This window comes from Equus przewalskii, chromosome 1 (assembly GCF_037783145.1).
Source record: "Equus przewalskii isolate Varuska chromosome 1, EquPr2, whole genome shotgun sequence".
NCBI classification, from domain to species: domain Eukaryota; kingdom Metazoa; phylum Chordata; class Mammalia; order Perissodactyla; family Equidae; genus Equus; species Equus przewalskii.
In genome coordinates this window covers 28,556,246-28,569,850 of record NC_091831.1, presented here as the reverse complement: position 1 = coordinate 28,569,850, position 13,605 = coordinate 28,556,246, and the positions used below count along the sequence as shown (strand labels likewise).

The 13,605-nt window shown below is 36.4% G+C and overlaps 1 protein-coding gene across 13 annotated transcripts in view; it reads left to right on the top strand.

Moving 5' to 3' along the window:
• Positions 1 to 13,605, top strand: part of BTRC (beta-transducin repeat containing E3 ubiquitin protein ligase) — a 167,035-nt gene that overhangs the window by 67,042 nt on the left and 86,388 nt on the right. Inside the window, exon 1 of one of the 13 annotated variants that reach the window (XM_070608811.1) lies at positions 5,481 to 5,587. The exons of 11 other annotated variants lie outside the window; for them this stretch is intronic. In XM_070608811.1, coding sequence (XP_070464912.1) covers positions 5,564 to 5,587 — 24 coding nt within the window. In that variant the 5' untranslated portion in view covers positions 5,481 to 5,563. Of the gene's footprint in view, positions 1 to 5,480; positions 5,588 to 11,463; positions 11,587 to 13,605 lie in introns of those variants that run through there. One more of the 13 variants, XM_070608837.1, reaches the window with a different exon arrangement.

Sequence of the window (13,605 nt, the reverse complement as noted above, 5' to 3'; positions counted from 1 at the left end):
TAAGTGCAGGCTGTGAGGCATAGGCAAAAGGAAACTAAAGTTGGTTTAATGCATTAATATTGGGGTTTATGGAACACCCTATTGTAAGGAAGAATCAGCTTAGGTCCCGGTTCTGTTTTTGTGGAGGCAGGAAGTGGGAAGGCGGTAGTGGGTAAAGATAAGAGATGGAGTGACAAAACTTGTTGAACTGATAGCCTACCATATAGCAGTATTACCAGTTAAATCAAAATTAACCCAGCTGTATTATTGTTATTTTTTTTTTAAAGATTTTATTTTTTTTCCTTTTTCTCCCCAAAGCCCCCTGGTACATAGTTGTATATTCTTCGTTGTGGGTCCTTCTAGTTGTGGCATGTGGGACGCTGCCTCAGCGTGGTTTGATGAGCAGTGCCATGTCTGCTCCCAGGATACGAACCAATGAAACACTGGGCTGCCTGCAGCGGAGCGCGGGAACTTAACCACTCGGCCACGGGGCCAGCCCCATATTATTATTATTTTTAAAGATTTTATTTTCCCTTTTTCTCCCCAAAGCCCCCCAGTACATAGTTGTGTATTTTTAGTTGTGGGTCCTTCTAGTTGTGGCATGTGGGATGCTGCCTCAGCACGGCCTGATGAGAGGTGCCATGTCTTTGCCCAGGATCCAAAGTGGTGAAACCCTGGGCCACCAAAGCGGAGCACAAGAACTTAACCACTCAGCCATGGGGCCGACCCCCCCAGCTATATTATTAATTGCTCTAATTATCCAATGTCTTTGGCAAGTGGTTCATTATGAAAGACTTAAAATTTTGGCAAGATAAGTTATTTTAAATGTGCAAAATTTGTGTTTATAGTAAGAAGGCTGATGAATTGTTAACATTGAAGAAGCATTATATATGTATGAGTACAGCTTAATGGCACATGAATAGAAAATCTTGTTGAAAAAGCCAAAACATAGATTTCTTGGAAAATATTTTCTAGTAATAGGATGAGTTTTCTATTGCTGTTTAAGATTCAATACATCTTAAAACAACAAATATTTTATATTTTTAAAATTTTTCTTCTTAAGAAAACAGCACTATTGATAGATATGTGCTTTTATCTTAATCCATTTTGGGGGCATAGACCTTACAAGTAAAGTTTTAAGTGAGCGTGACCTTTTGCAATTCCTCTGGAGTCTGAAAAAGTAGGAATTTGCATTGAAAATACTTGAATTAATTCTTATTGATGGTTTTAAAGGACAGCTACTTAGCTTAGTCTCTCCCTCTGCAAATGTGAAAGGCAGGAGCTACTCTCTGTCGTGAATACATAGTGAAATGCGCTGGTGGTAATCATTCCTGACATTTCTTAATTCCCTGCTTTGAGGTCATGCTGGAAAGAGAGGAGACAGTATTTATAAAATAATGGCCTGTTCCATTTTACCCAAAATTATGTCCTCTCTTACAAAATACAGTGCACAGAAAGCAAGACCAAAGGGAGGGACATTGAGAATTAGTTTCTGTTGTTTTAAGTATTGCTCTGTATTTTTAAAGCATAAATATTGATGTAGATTTGCATTTAACTATGAGAACCCACTGTCATGACTCAGTGGGGGAGTTTTCAAAAATCATTCTTCTGGAAATTGGTTTCTCATTGGCTGATTTCCTGAGGATGAGTGAAAACAAACCATTCTTTTCAATCTTGGAAGAGTAAGAGGACTGCAAGTGCTTATGTAAGAAATAAGACTAGAAATATGTGTATTTGTAGAATCTCCTAAATCTTAACATAGAGAAACTATGCAAAATTTCTTCTTCTCTTGGTGTATTATTAATCCATCATTTGCTATGAAAGTGCCTCACAGCCCATGGGCTTTATATAGTCACACCTCCATAATAATGATTAGCTTTATCACTTAAAGTCAGGCTTGCCTCATGAGCAAAAGGCAGTGTATACATAGAACCATAGAATTCCAGCATTGGAAGGGACATCAGGAGGCCATCTAGTCCAGTCATATACAGGAATCCATTATGAAGTATTTTTGGCAGAGGGTCATCTAACCTCTGCTTGATCACTGCCATTAGTGGCAAGCTACACTTCTTGAGGCATCTTTTCTTTTCTTTTGAGGCATCTTATTTCTTCTTCACTGTTGCTGCTGTTAAGTTTTCCCTCGAGGAGTCAAACTTTTTGTTCACCTACTGATTCTTATTCTGCCTTTTGTGAAATGTAAAGTAATTGATTTCTTTTTCGTGTTTTTGTATGTTTGAGGATTGCTATCATGTTGCTTATATTTTTTGTTCCCAGCGTGAATATTCTTGATTCTTTTAGTGTTTCTTTGGAGAATATCAATGATCATTCCTGCCATTTTCATAACCTCCTATTTTGATGGAGGGTGTTATCATTCTGCTTGTCCTTCCTTGTGAATGCATTCCACCTTGACAGTGGCATGCAAAAGTAGAGGCAGCGTTGCAAAAGTGTATACAAGTGTAGAATGCAGTGATACATCTTGTTTTGAACATAATTTGGATTATGTAATTTAATTACTGCAGCCTAAAATCAAATATACTTCTTTGGTGTAGATGATTGAAAAATCTCTAGGAACTTAGGCTAGATTTGTTTCCTCACCTTTTCTTTGAAGCCAGAAAAGCATATGTAAGCACTTTGACAAATGACATAATGTAGTGGCATATCTGAGTGGTACAGGTATTTGAAACCTAGCTCCAGTTCCTGAAGATGGTGAACATCTGCTTAGAGGTATTGTAGAGCTCCACAATGCACTAATTGAATTACTCTTTTCTGGAGTTGCCGACTGCACTAATTGAATTAGAATCAGCACGCGCGCACGCGTGTGTGTGTGTGTGTGTGTGTAACTGAGAGAATTCCAACCTTAACAGGAAGAGACTGAGAGAGATATGACTGATGGTGTGTACTGTGCTGCTATCTAATGGCAGCCTATGGAACTACTACATGGTCTCCGGGGAAGAGAGAATGCAGGCAGCTGATCTAGTGTGACCTCAGTCTAACCCCATCCAGTTTAGTTCAAAAGGTCCTAAGATGTATTTTTATAATTCTAAATCTAAGAAAGAAAGAATGTGATTAATTTCTCTATTAAAAATTACGATATGTTTTCTTAGACATAAAGTTTTTTTATGAAGGATTTAGTTGCAAATATTCACCTGAATTAGAAACTTCTAGCCTCTAATTTAATTGGTGGAAACAAATCCAGATGTACTGCAGTGGATCATGTTCTTTCTCATTTTGCCTTTCATGTGACATAAATGTGGAAAAGAATTATCTTTTTGTAATGTTCTTAGCATCAGCTAGGAAGAATGTTATAGGGTTTGTGTTCTTAAATAAAATTTCTTTCTGGTTGCCAAAATACTGAGGTCGAGTCAATTTAAAAGTGTTATCAAATTTTGCTATACATGATTATGCTTACATAAAATTTAAAAATTGTATGGAAAAATATTTTAATTATTACATCAATATCAAAGCAAGTTCTATAGATCTCTGTTGCTCTAATTAGTCATTTAAAATTTAGCTTTACCACAAATTTGGGCAAGTTTGAAATCCTCTGAAGTGAAGTAGGTAATTTTCTTCCTTTTCTAAAAAAAGAATCTGTTAGTCACAGTTTAGTGATTTTGTAAAACATCGTGAAAATATAATTCTGTACAACTTTGAAAGCAAATACACTGAGGAGAACTCAGCATGAATTATATTTTGATTCACTTTAACTCTAGGCATTCCAACTTGTAAAATAGTCCTTAATAGAAAAACGCATATGTAAATCTCTTGATTTATAGAATGTGTATGTGGGCATTTTACTGATTTAGAAAATGCATTTTGACACCATGTAGACCTAAAGCTTTACAAATAACATTGCCATTCACAATTAGCCACAATTCCGTTTAATTAATATGTACAGTACCTTCTATGTGCCAGGTACTGTACAAAGTATTGGGCATAAATTAAGAGTCAGACCCTGTCCTCATGGAGCTTATAGTTATTTGCTAGACAATTATTCAGAACCTGTGTACCAGGCACTATGCATATAATTTGGGAGGGGGCTACTAGTGTAAATAACCATCCATTTTGTGTATTTTTCCCCTTGATTGAGCTAGAGGTCTGGCTTAATAGCAGCCCTAATGAAGTAGTATACTTATGTTCATATCAGATATACCTCATCTCAGCAAAAATAGGGGTGTGCATATTTCAGACTAGTCTGTCTCTTTTTTAAAAAAAATCTTTTTCCTTTTTTCTCCCCAAAGCCTCCCTGGTACATAGTTGTATATTTTTAGTTGTGGGTCCTTCTAGTTTTGGCATGTGGGACATTGCCTCAGTGTGGCTTGATGAGTGGTCCATGTCCATGCCCAGGATCCGAACCAGCGAAACCCTGAGCTGCTGAAGCAGAGCTCACGTACTTAACCACTCGGCCACGGGACCTGCCCAAGACTAGTCTGTCTCTTAAATCGTTTTCCCTTCTGCCTTTCCCCATCTTTTAAGGGAGCAGTGATGTTTTCGATAGCTTTACATGTAGCTTAAAAAGAGATGGGTAACATTTATTAGTGTCTTCTGCTGGTAGATCATAGATTTTTAATCCTTGCTGTCTCCATAATTGGTAGTGCCCACTTGTGGTTTGGTATTTAGTTCAAGGTTCCTTCTAAGGCTATAAATGTGAAAGAGTCCATTGCATACCAGGTATAAAATGCTTCTTTAAACAGTTTATTTCTAGAACCTAAATTGTCCTGGGACCAGCTCTTGATATAAAAATTCATAGAAACCTGTTTTTCAAAGAGTGCGGTAACTCCTTGCCATAGTGCTGTAGTGTTAAAATTCACGTTGGCCAGGTTGTTCTGTAAATTAAACACTGACAGCTACCCTCAGGGGAACAGCCAATGTATTTATGATGATGTGCTGATTACACAAAATACACTGCAAGCAGAAAACAGCTGCAGAGAACAAACCTCTTAAAAAGAATACAATTACAAATAGCACCCTCAGTATTTCTAGTGCTGAGTGTAGAATACAGCATGCTAATGCAGGTTTCTTACTTCATCTGCCTGAAAACAAAAAATCTGAAGGAGGTAAGTTAAACTATGGTTGATTGCACACGTGGTGCCAACATAGCAGTGAACAAATTTTGTTTCTGAAGAGCACAGCGATGAGTACACAAATATCAGGTGTGGAATAGTCAAACCCCTTACCCCCCTTTTTTGTTAGTAGGTTTTATTAGTGTTTCTCTCATATATAGTAGGGCATGGCCTTGAGGGGATAAGAGCTCTGGACATTTGAAGGATATTACACAATGAATTGGGCAGGAGAGTATCTAAGTTGTGGTTTTAAACACAATTGGTAGAAATTTGATATGTTAGGGTTTGGATATCAACATTTTGTTTGAAGATACAGCTCTATATTTTCATTGTTCTTAATGACTTTGAAGATGTTTGCCCTTGGAATTAATGAAAGGAGTCATTACTCTGTATCTATGGTAAGGTCTTTCTGATATCTTAAATTCTCTTTTTCAAGAATATGGTCTTGTAGGACACTGGAATAGCTGAGTGATTGCATATTTTTAGGAGAATCAACTCTCAAGTATATCCCCCTTCATCCCTGTATGTTCCTGGTCACATGCAGACAGGTAAGATTAGAAAAAATTTTAGTTTTCCTTGTTTGAGATTCTCTCTGTTACAGTTTAGGGTCAGTGTCTATAAAATATTTCAACTGCTGAGCATGCTAGCTCCTGTTTAAATCAGTAGAAAATATGTTGATCTTCGAAGACATAAATTTACTCAGACTGACTGTAAGGTATAGCAGGGAGACGCAGTGATTGGAAACAGTTCACTTCACCCGCCTGAAACTAAGAATCAACTCTTCAGTATATGGATCACTGGTATGTAATAATCGACTATTATTGGTCTGTCTGTTGGTCTCTTTTTAAATCAGTTTGGAACCTCCTGAAGTTATTTTCTTGCTCTGCTGACATCAATCCCATGTGGCAGAGGAGTTGTGTATAACTGCTTTGGTTTAATCAATAGAATAATTGATAAACCAGATAAGATTTAAACTGATTATAGGCCCAACAGAATTCTCCAGAGGCCTTGGACTCTCTTAATTTTGACATGTGTGTTGTGTACCCTGAGGATGAAGTGCAGTTTGAATTATCTGTTTTTATTTGCTTAATGATGGGGAGGGTGTTAAAGTCAAATGTTTAATTAACCCAGCAATGGGCTGCGTTGTCACTTACACACAGCTGATTGAGATATCTCATGGAGAATACTGAATAGGAATGATAATGTGGCACTGGGATGGAAGATTGCTTTTTCAATCCATTTGCTGGGTCACTGCTTTGAATGTCTTATTGGATGAAAGGCATTCAGCCTGGAGAAAAAATTCAGCATTTAAGTACATTTTGTTCTCTTCTCCCCCTCTAATCCCCTCCCTGTCCAGAAGTTAACTAAAACAGATATGTTCTAGGTTTAATAAGCCATTCATGTACTAGTAAGAGATCAGGGTAGTCAGTAGCCTCAAGCTACATAATTTCCTGTGGAAACGGAAAAATCCTACTAGCCTCCAAGGCATTCTAAATGTGAACTCTTTTGTCCCTCACATCCCTTGTCCCTTGCCATTATTGTGGAGTTGTCTTTGGTTACTTGTCTCTTGCCTCTTTTCTTTAGTGTTTGCTTGATGTGCTGCTACCTCTAGGGCCACAGACAGACCTTTTTCTCCTAAGGAAGCATATTCTCCAGTACATTTTTGCCGTTTCATGCAGGAGGCTTCTATTTGGTTGTATTTCTGATCAAATATTACAGTGAGATTGTTGAACTATTTAGAGAGATGAAAATGTAAAGCATATAGATTCTTGTTCCTTTTGCTACTGCTATTATAGAAACAATTGGTTCTATGTATATTTCATTTTGTTGAGAGGCAGTTTGCTTTCTGTAGGGACTAAAAAATTAGGCCAGGAAAGATTCTAATAGTCCACACCATCAAAAATGCAGTCCAAACAATTGGACTTTTAAGGTCTTGCTGCGCACAAAAAATTCCTAACCAGCATTGTAATCAAATATAAAATTATTTGGAGGCATATTGAGCAAAACTTAAAAAATAATTTTATCGAGGTTGGCCGGGTTGTGCAGCAGTTAAGTTTGCACATCCCGCTTTGGTGGCCCACTGTTTGCTGGTTGGGATCCCGGGTGCGGACCTATGCACTGCTTGGCAAGGCATGCTGTGGCAGGCATCCCACATATAGAGGAAGATGGGCACGGATATTAGCTCAGGGCCAGTCTCCTCAGCAAAAAGAGGAGGATTGGCAGCAGATGTTAGCTCAGGGCTAATCCCCCTCAAAAAAAAAAAATATTGTCGTGACTTTCCTTCTTTGTAGTTCTTATGTTTCTTCCTTCTATCCCCCAAAGATCTAAGCCAGGAATTTACTAATTTTTTTCTTTGCTTTAGTTATTTGTATTCCAGAGAGCACAATACGGAGAAGGATACAAGATTGATCTTTTATATGTGTCCTCTTCAACCATAGTCTGGGGCATGACTACTTGGTCACAGCGGGGAGGTGGATTTACAAAGCAATAGAAGCATGCAGCTAGTTTTCAGGCGCAGGTTGGACTTCTGCGGGTCAAGGCAGACCAGACGAGTAGCTTATCTTGAGGGACGAAAGTAATAGACCAAATATAGAGCAGCTATTTCAGGAATCATGTAGGTCATTTAATTATCCATTATGATTGAGTGGCTAATGCTCTTTTGGCAATTACATGACCTCTGTTATTCTTGAAACCTTTCCAGGCCCTCGTGGGTCGAATGACCCACCAGTCAGTGCTTGCAGACTTCATTCCACTCAGAAGGAAAGGAGATGCTGGGAACTACTGACTGGCATTTAGAAATAGCTATGCTTTTTTTACCGACCACTACCCAGAATGTCCTTTGTATAGCAGTCAGTGATAGGCAACTGGTTTTGAAGTCAAGTGTTCCTTCATTGTCTGCAGGAGCAAGAGGTACATTGGTTTCTACAAGAAGGAATTGTGGCAAAACAAACTTTAATACAAAAGTTGGCTATTTTATTCACAGGTTCTGTACTACAAGAACAGGTACTATGGCACTAAAACTGATGTTTGGTATCTGTCAAACCAATCATCCATTAACAAACTCTCAAGTTAGTGAAACAATTTATTTCATTCTTTAACACAATAAAATGCTATTGATGATGCTAATAACAGATTTTAAAAGTTCATTGATTAAAATTAGCCGAATTTATTTATTTGTTTGTTTTTGATTGACACCTGAGCTAACATCTGTTGCCAATCCCTTTTTTTTTTTTCTTCTTCTCCCCTAAGTCTCCCTGTACATAGTTGTATATTCCAGTCGTAGGTCTTTCCCATTGTGCTCTGTGGGACGCCACCTCAGCATGGCTTGATGAGCAGTGCTAGGTCTGCACCCAGGATCCAGACTGGCAACCCCCTGGGCTGCTGAAGCAGAGTGTGCAGACTTAACCACTCGACCACGGGGCCAGCCCCAAAATTAGCCCAATTTAAATTGGCTAATCATTGTTTATTTAACTAATCAAATATAATATTATAATTATAATCATATATAATGTTATATATTATAATAAATATCATATAATATAACTAAATAATAAAATGATTATTTAATTACATAGAAAGGCCACTTTAAAATTGAGATGCTGATCCAAAACAGAATAATTCTGGAACATTTGGATTAATGTTTTTCACGTTTTTTTTAATCAACAAAGGATCATTAATATTTCCAAAGAAAACTCTTTACTCCTGCTAAATGGTAGTAAAACTTGCCTTTTGTAATTGTAGTGACATATCAAGTAATTCTGAGAAAAGAAAATAATGTAGATTTCTTCTGATTCTTTAGATTAAGAACAATTATGGTGTGGAAGGTATTGACACTATAATCCAACTATTTGCAGGATTTGTCAGAAATGCACAAACAAAATTCTGTATACTTAGCAAAATAGAAGATTTAAGGTATATAACCATTCAGTAGCTTTCCAGTAATTTAAGATTGTAGGCTTAAGAAAAATAATTTCGTTAGAATAACACAGAAACATATCCTTTAAGTAGAAACCATTTGTGTTGTTATAGAAAAAAAATCTTTTTAAATATGTTACTTACACATCAAAGAGAATTGTTAAAAACAACAGAAATAACAACAAACCTACAAGGTTGTTTATCTCTGGGGCAGTAAAATTAGCCATCTTCCCAAATAAATTTATTAAACTACTCCTGGGAGAACTCCAAGTTAATCTCTTTTGGGTTTTATTTTCATTTCGTTGTTTGGTAATATTAGCAAATGAAAAATTGAAGACATAAATTGGTGTTTGTAACCTTTGACCTTTCAGAAATAGAAGCCTTTTCACTTAAATTTTAAATCCTTTAGGCAATACTACCTTTCTGTCTGCTACTTAGAGACCTGTGAGAATGCAGTCCATGTGAATTATATTAGCTGTTTTCTGTTTAAAAATATTTTTTCTCTTATTGTAGTTTTTAAATTTCTGTAGTGGGGATGAACAGAAAATAAGAAAGCAGAATTTATCATAAAAGCTAAAGTTACAGCTTAAATTCAAGTATCCTGAATAAGGACTATAGTTAGTGTACTTGGCATTTTAAAAGAAAAAAGCAAGGGATATTAAGCAAAGTGTGATGTTTGATTTCTTATTAAGTTTCTATTTTTTAGGACATACCCTTCAAGACCTATGTTGGACCATGTTTTTCACCCTTGGGAACCAAAAATCTATATAAGTCAATGAGGGGAGATGGTATTTGTAATTTTAAAGACCTGAAAATTCATTAAGACTTTGTATAATTACTGGAAAAGTCCCCAGGATAATAAGCCCACAGAATATTAATTTCTTAATAATAAGAAAAAAAGTGATTAAATAAGGGACAGTTCACAATAGAAATAGAAATACACACCTAAACACAGATCTTAACCTAGCCCAATCTGGTTTTCAGAAATTTACTTATTTACTTAGTATGATTTTATTTTCATTCCAAAATAGGTGGACATTTGGGGATATTACGGTTTATCACCATTAAAGGAGCCTTAAATTTCTTTCACGATATTGTTGAATTGTAATAAAATGGGAACACCAAAGCAGGGAAGATATCCAAGGTGATGAAAGTCATTTAGCAAAAAAAAATCGGGAACAGCAATGACAGAAATAACTATTCTGCAGAGAGAAAGGATTTTGGCATACATCCTAAGGGTTCTATAGTTCTCAACCCCATTTTGAGAAATCAAAAAGATCCACAAAATGCAGATGTCTGTGAGTTACAAAAACAACCAGATGTGCTTATTAGTAGAAGCAAATGTTTGCCTCTCAATTCACACAAAACTATATGCAGAGGATCTCTGGATGAAATATTGTGTAAATAGGGCAGCAAAGAAAATTGTGGCATGAAAGGATCTGTCCTAAACACATAATCATGAAAGTAATATCTTGAAAAGGGAAAAAAAATCTTTTAAGATTGATGTAGATTTAGAGGTAGGAGAGGTAAAGTAAGCTAGTTATACTTTTGTTTACATGGTAGGCAAGCTTGTTTTTTTAATTAGGGATGGCTTTCAATCCCAAATCCCCCTGGTGAATTTTTATTCATTTTACTATGCTTGCTTGTTTAGCTACTTTATGCATTGTTGTTGTATTTTAAACACTGAAAACATATGCATGAAACTCATTTTTTTCTGAACAAATGATAATCATTTTAGTTCTTTCAAGAAAAACAACCTGCAGTAGTATATAAATGCCCCCTTTGCAAGCCTATTGGGATTTTTAAAATATTAAGCCACATTGTTATAGATACATGTGGTTTGGTGATTTCACTGAGATATTAAGCAGAAAAAAATATAAAAAAAAATCTACTTGAAAGGGCAAGGTATATACAAAGTTTGTTTGTTTGTTCTTAAATCAAGCCTTTAGAGTGAAAAAAGACCTTTAGAGTTTAAATGGACTATTACTTCTGATGTGGAGCATATTAACATAATAACAAACTCTTTTATATACTCATAGTCATTTCTAAGTTCATGTTCAAACCTTTGATTAAGTCACAAAGCTGATTGTGTTCAGACATCTGTGTAATATCTCTCCTAGTCACAAAACAGAGATAACTCTTTTAGCGTTTTTTTTTTCTTTTGGTCCCCATATTTGGTGATAAAAATTTGGCCTTCTCCTATAGCCATGCTTTTAATGGTGAAATATTAAAATGCTGTATTATGATATAGTCTATAACTTGAAAGTTAACAAAAAAGCAGCGCTGTTCCTTCATGCCCTTGCCTTGTCACTCCCTGGTGCAGCTCCTCTCTTCCATCCTTCTTATCAGAATATCTCAGGGTTTAGTTGAGCTTGTTTATCTTAAAAGAGCAGGAGGCAGGCTTTTAGGGAGTAAGCTACATGTTCCAGTATAACAGGCACCAATGCTGTTTGACTTGAAAAACATTTGATCTCTTACATTAACAGCCCATGTCACTGTAATAGGGACTACAGCCGGGCTGTTGTTCAGTTTTCTGTTATTTTAGCTTTGAAATAACTGTTAGTGCTGTTCCAAAATCTCCAGGTTTAAAATTGTGTATTGGCTGTCCACCCAGGACTCGTAAGTAAATAAGGTGATATGTGTGGCCAGAGGGAGCGTATTTTGTTAGCTTTGTTTTAAATAAGAACCTTCCCTATCTAAAGATGGTTTTTGTCTGACCCCTGATAGTATGCTGCATGACTTTGCTTGTGTAAATTTGCAGATCTAGCAATAACTTAAAGCAGATTTTTGTTTGTTACTAATGTGTGTGCTCAGTGACTATTAATTAATGAACTTTCATATTTTTTCTCAAATAATGAGGGATTTCATTTTCTCGTGAAGGTTAACTTCAAACATCCTGCAGAATTTCCCTTAGTAGTTTGTATAGCAGTTGTTGAAAACGGACAAGCAAGAATTTAAGGGGTATTTTTTTTGGACTTAAATATTGCTTAACTTTATTTTTAAATCTTCAGTCATTGGTAATTTCTATGCCAGGAATAGTTTGACAGTTGGAATCAGGTAGTAGTATTTAAAGAACAGAAAGTAAAATTTGTAAAATCAGGTTGTTGTTTTCTTGCCTTTTAAGAGTACCTCTTATTTTAATAGTGATAGAATGGCAGCTTATTATATAGTAGTGGTTGAATAGCAATTTTACTCCTTCCTTTCTTCCTTCCTCTATCTATTTATTTTCAAGAACCTAGTTTATTTTCCTAATCTAATTCTTTTCTGATATGATACAACACTACCAGTCCACCCAGCACTTTCTTTGAATTTAACCTAAAATACATACATCAGCCAGCACAAGCATAATTGGTTGAAAGGCAGCTATCTATCCGGGGAGTTCTTCTAAATACTGAATGTGTCATGTGCTTTGACGTGACATATCTATAATATCTCTGAATACAGAAAGCACTTTCTGTGATAGCTGTAGGTGTTAAAGCAGTAGTGTGTTTTAAGAATGTGTGCTGTGCAAATTCTGGCTTGTGAGGTAATGACAAGTGTTTGCCTGCATAGACAATATATTTTTCCCCTTGAGGTCCCCACACACCTAGTTTCCCTCAAGCTCATCATCTCTGTCAGGTTAATCAATAGGCACCGTATGGCAGAGGGTCAGTAATCAGTGTCACCGTGCCTTTAAATCGTGTTGAAAATTTGCTTAAAGCCTGGGCCAATTAACATCGAGATGATGAATGGATGGGAAGATGGGAAGAGCCTGACGCTCAGGGGCTTTGTGAGGAGGAGATGCTCAGCTGTTGAGCAGCAGACACCAGCGAATAAAATCAGCCATTCATGTGAGCTCAGTCCACCCACTCTTAATGATAATGTCAATCTAGCAAAATATATACACATTGGAGTTGTCACGAGTTCATAAATCAAAGGAGTTTGTCAAAGGCATTCAGATTAACGAGGCAGCAGCAATAACAAGTCAAATTTGCATAGAGAATTGCTTGAATCTCAGTAAATTATGATCCTGTTTTTCATTTGATTATTTGCTAATGTCTCAAGAGGGAGAATGATTATATTAGCATGCAAAATCTACTCCAGAAGTAGAAATCTGAGGTATAGAAGACCAGCACACTATGACAATTAATCAGTTTCTGCATACTAGCATAAATGCACAAGGCCCAGAAATGAACTTCTTTTTTATTATTATTTCTGCTTGCTACTGATCCAAATGGTTCAGCTTGACAGAGACTTTATATTGCTTTAACAGTGTTCTGAATTGTGCCTGCAGGCAAGACATAGTTATGCAGCTATAACCAACCTATCCATCTGCCAACCAGATTGGAATTCTCCTATCCAAGGCTTCCATTAACCCCCACTGACAGCTCCAAACAGGATTAAGAATTTGGAAGCATAAAAAATAGTTGTTCTTTGCAAATATACACAATCCCTTTGCATTTTGAGAAAGGCTGCATCTGTAGTGTTCTAAAATTAGTGCTGGACAGTGTAGCAGGGGGAAAAACCTACTTGGTGGTTTTTTTGGTAATCAGTCATAGGGAGTAAGGCAGTATTAATGGAAGTCCTGTGTGTTTGGTTGTCCCAGAGAGTGTTTTCCATTATATCTGGTTCCTAGCACTGTGCTTGGGTTGGTATATTACTAGAAAATATC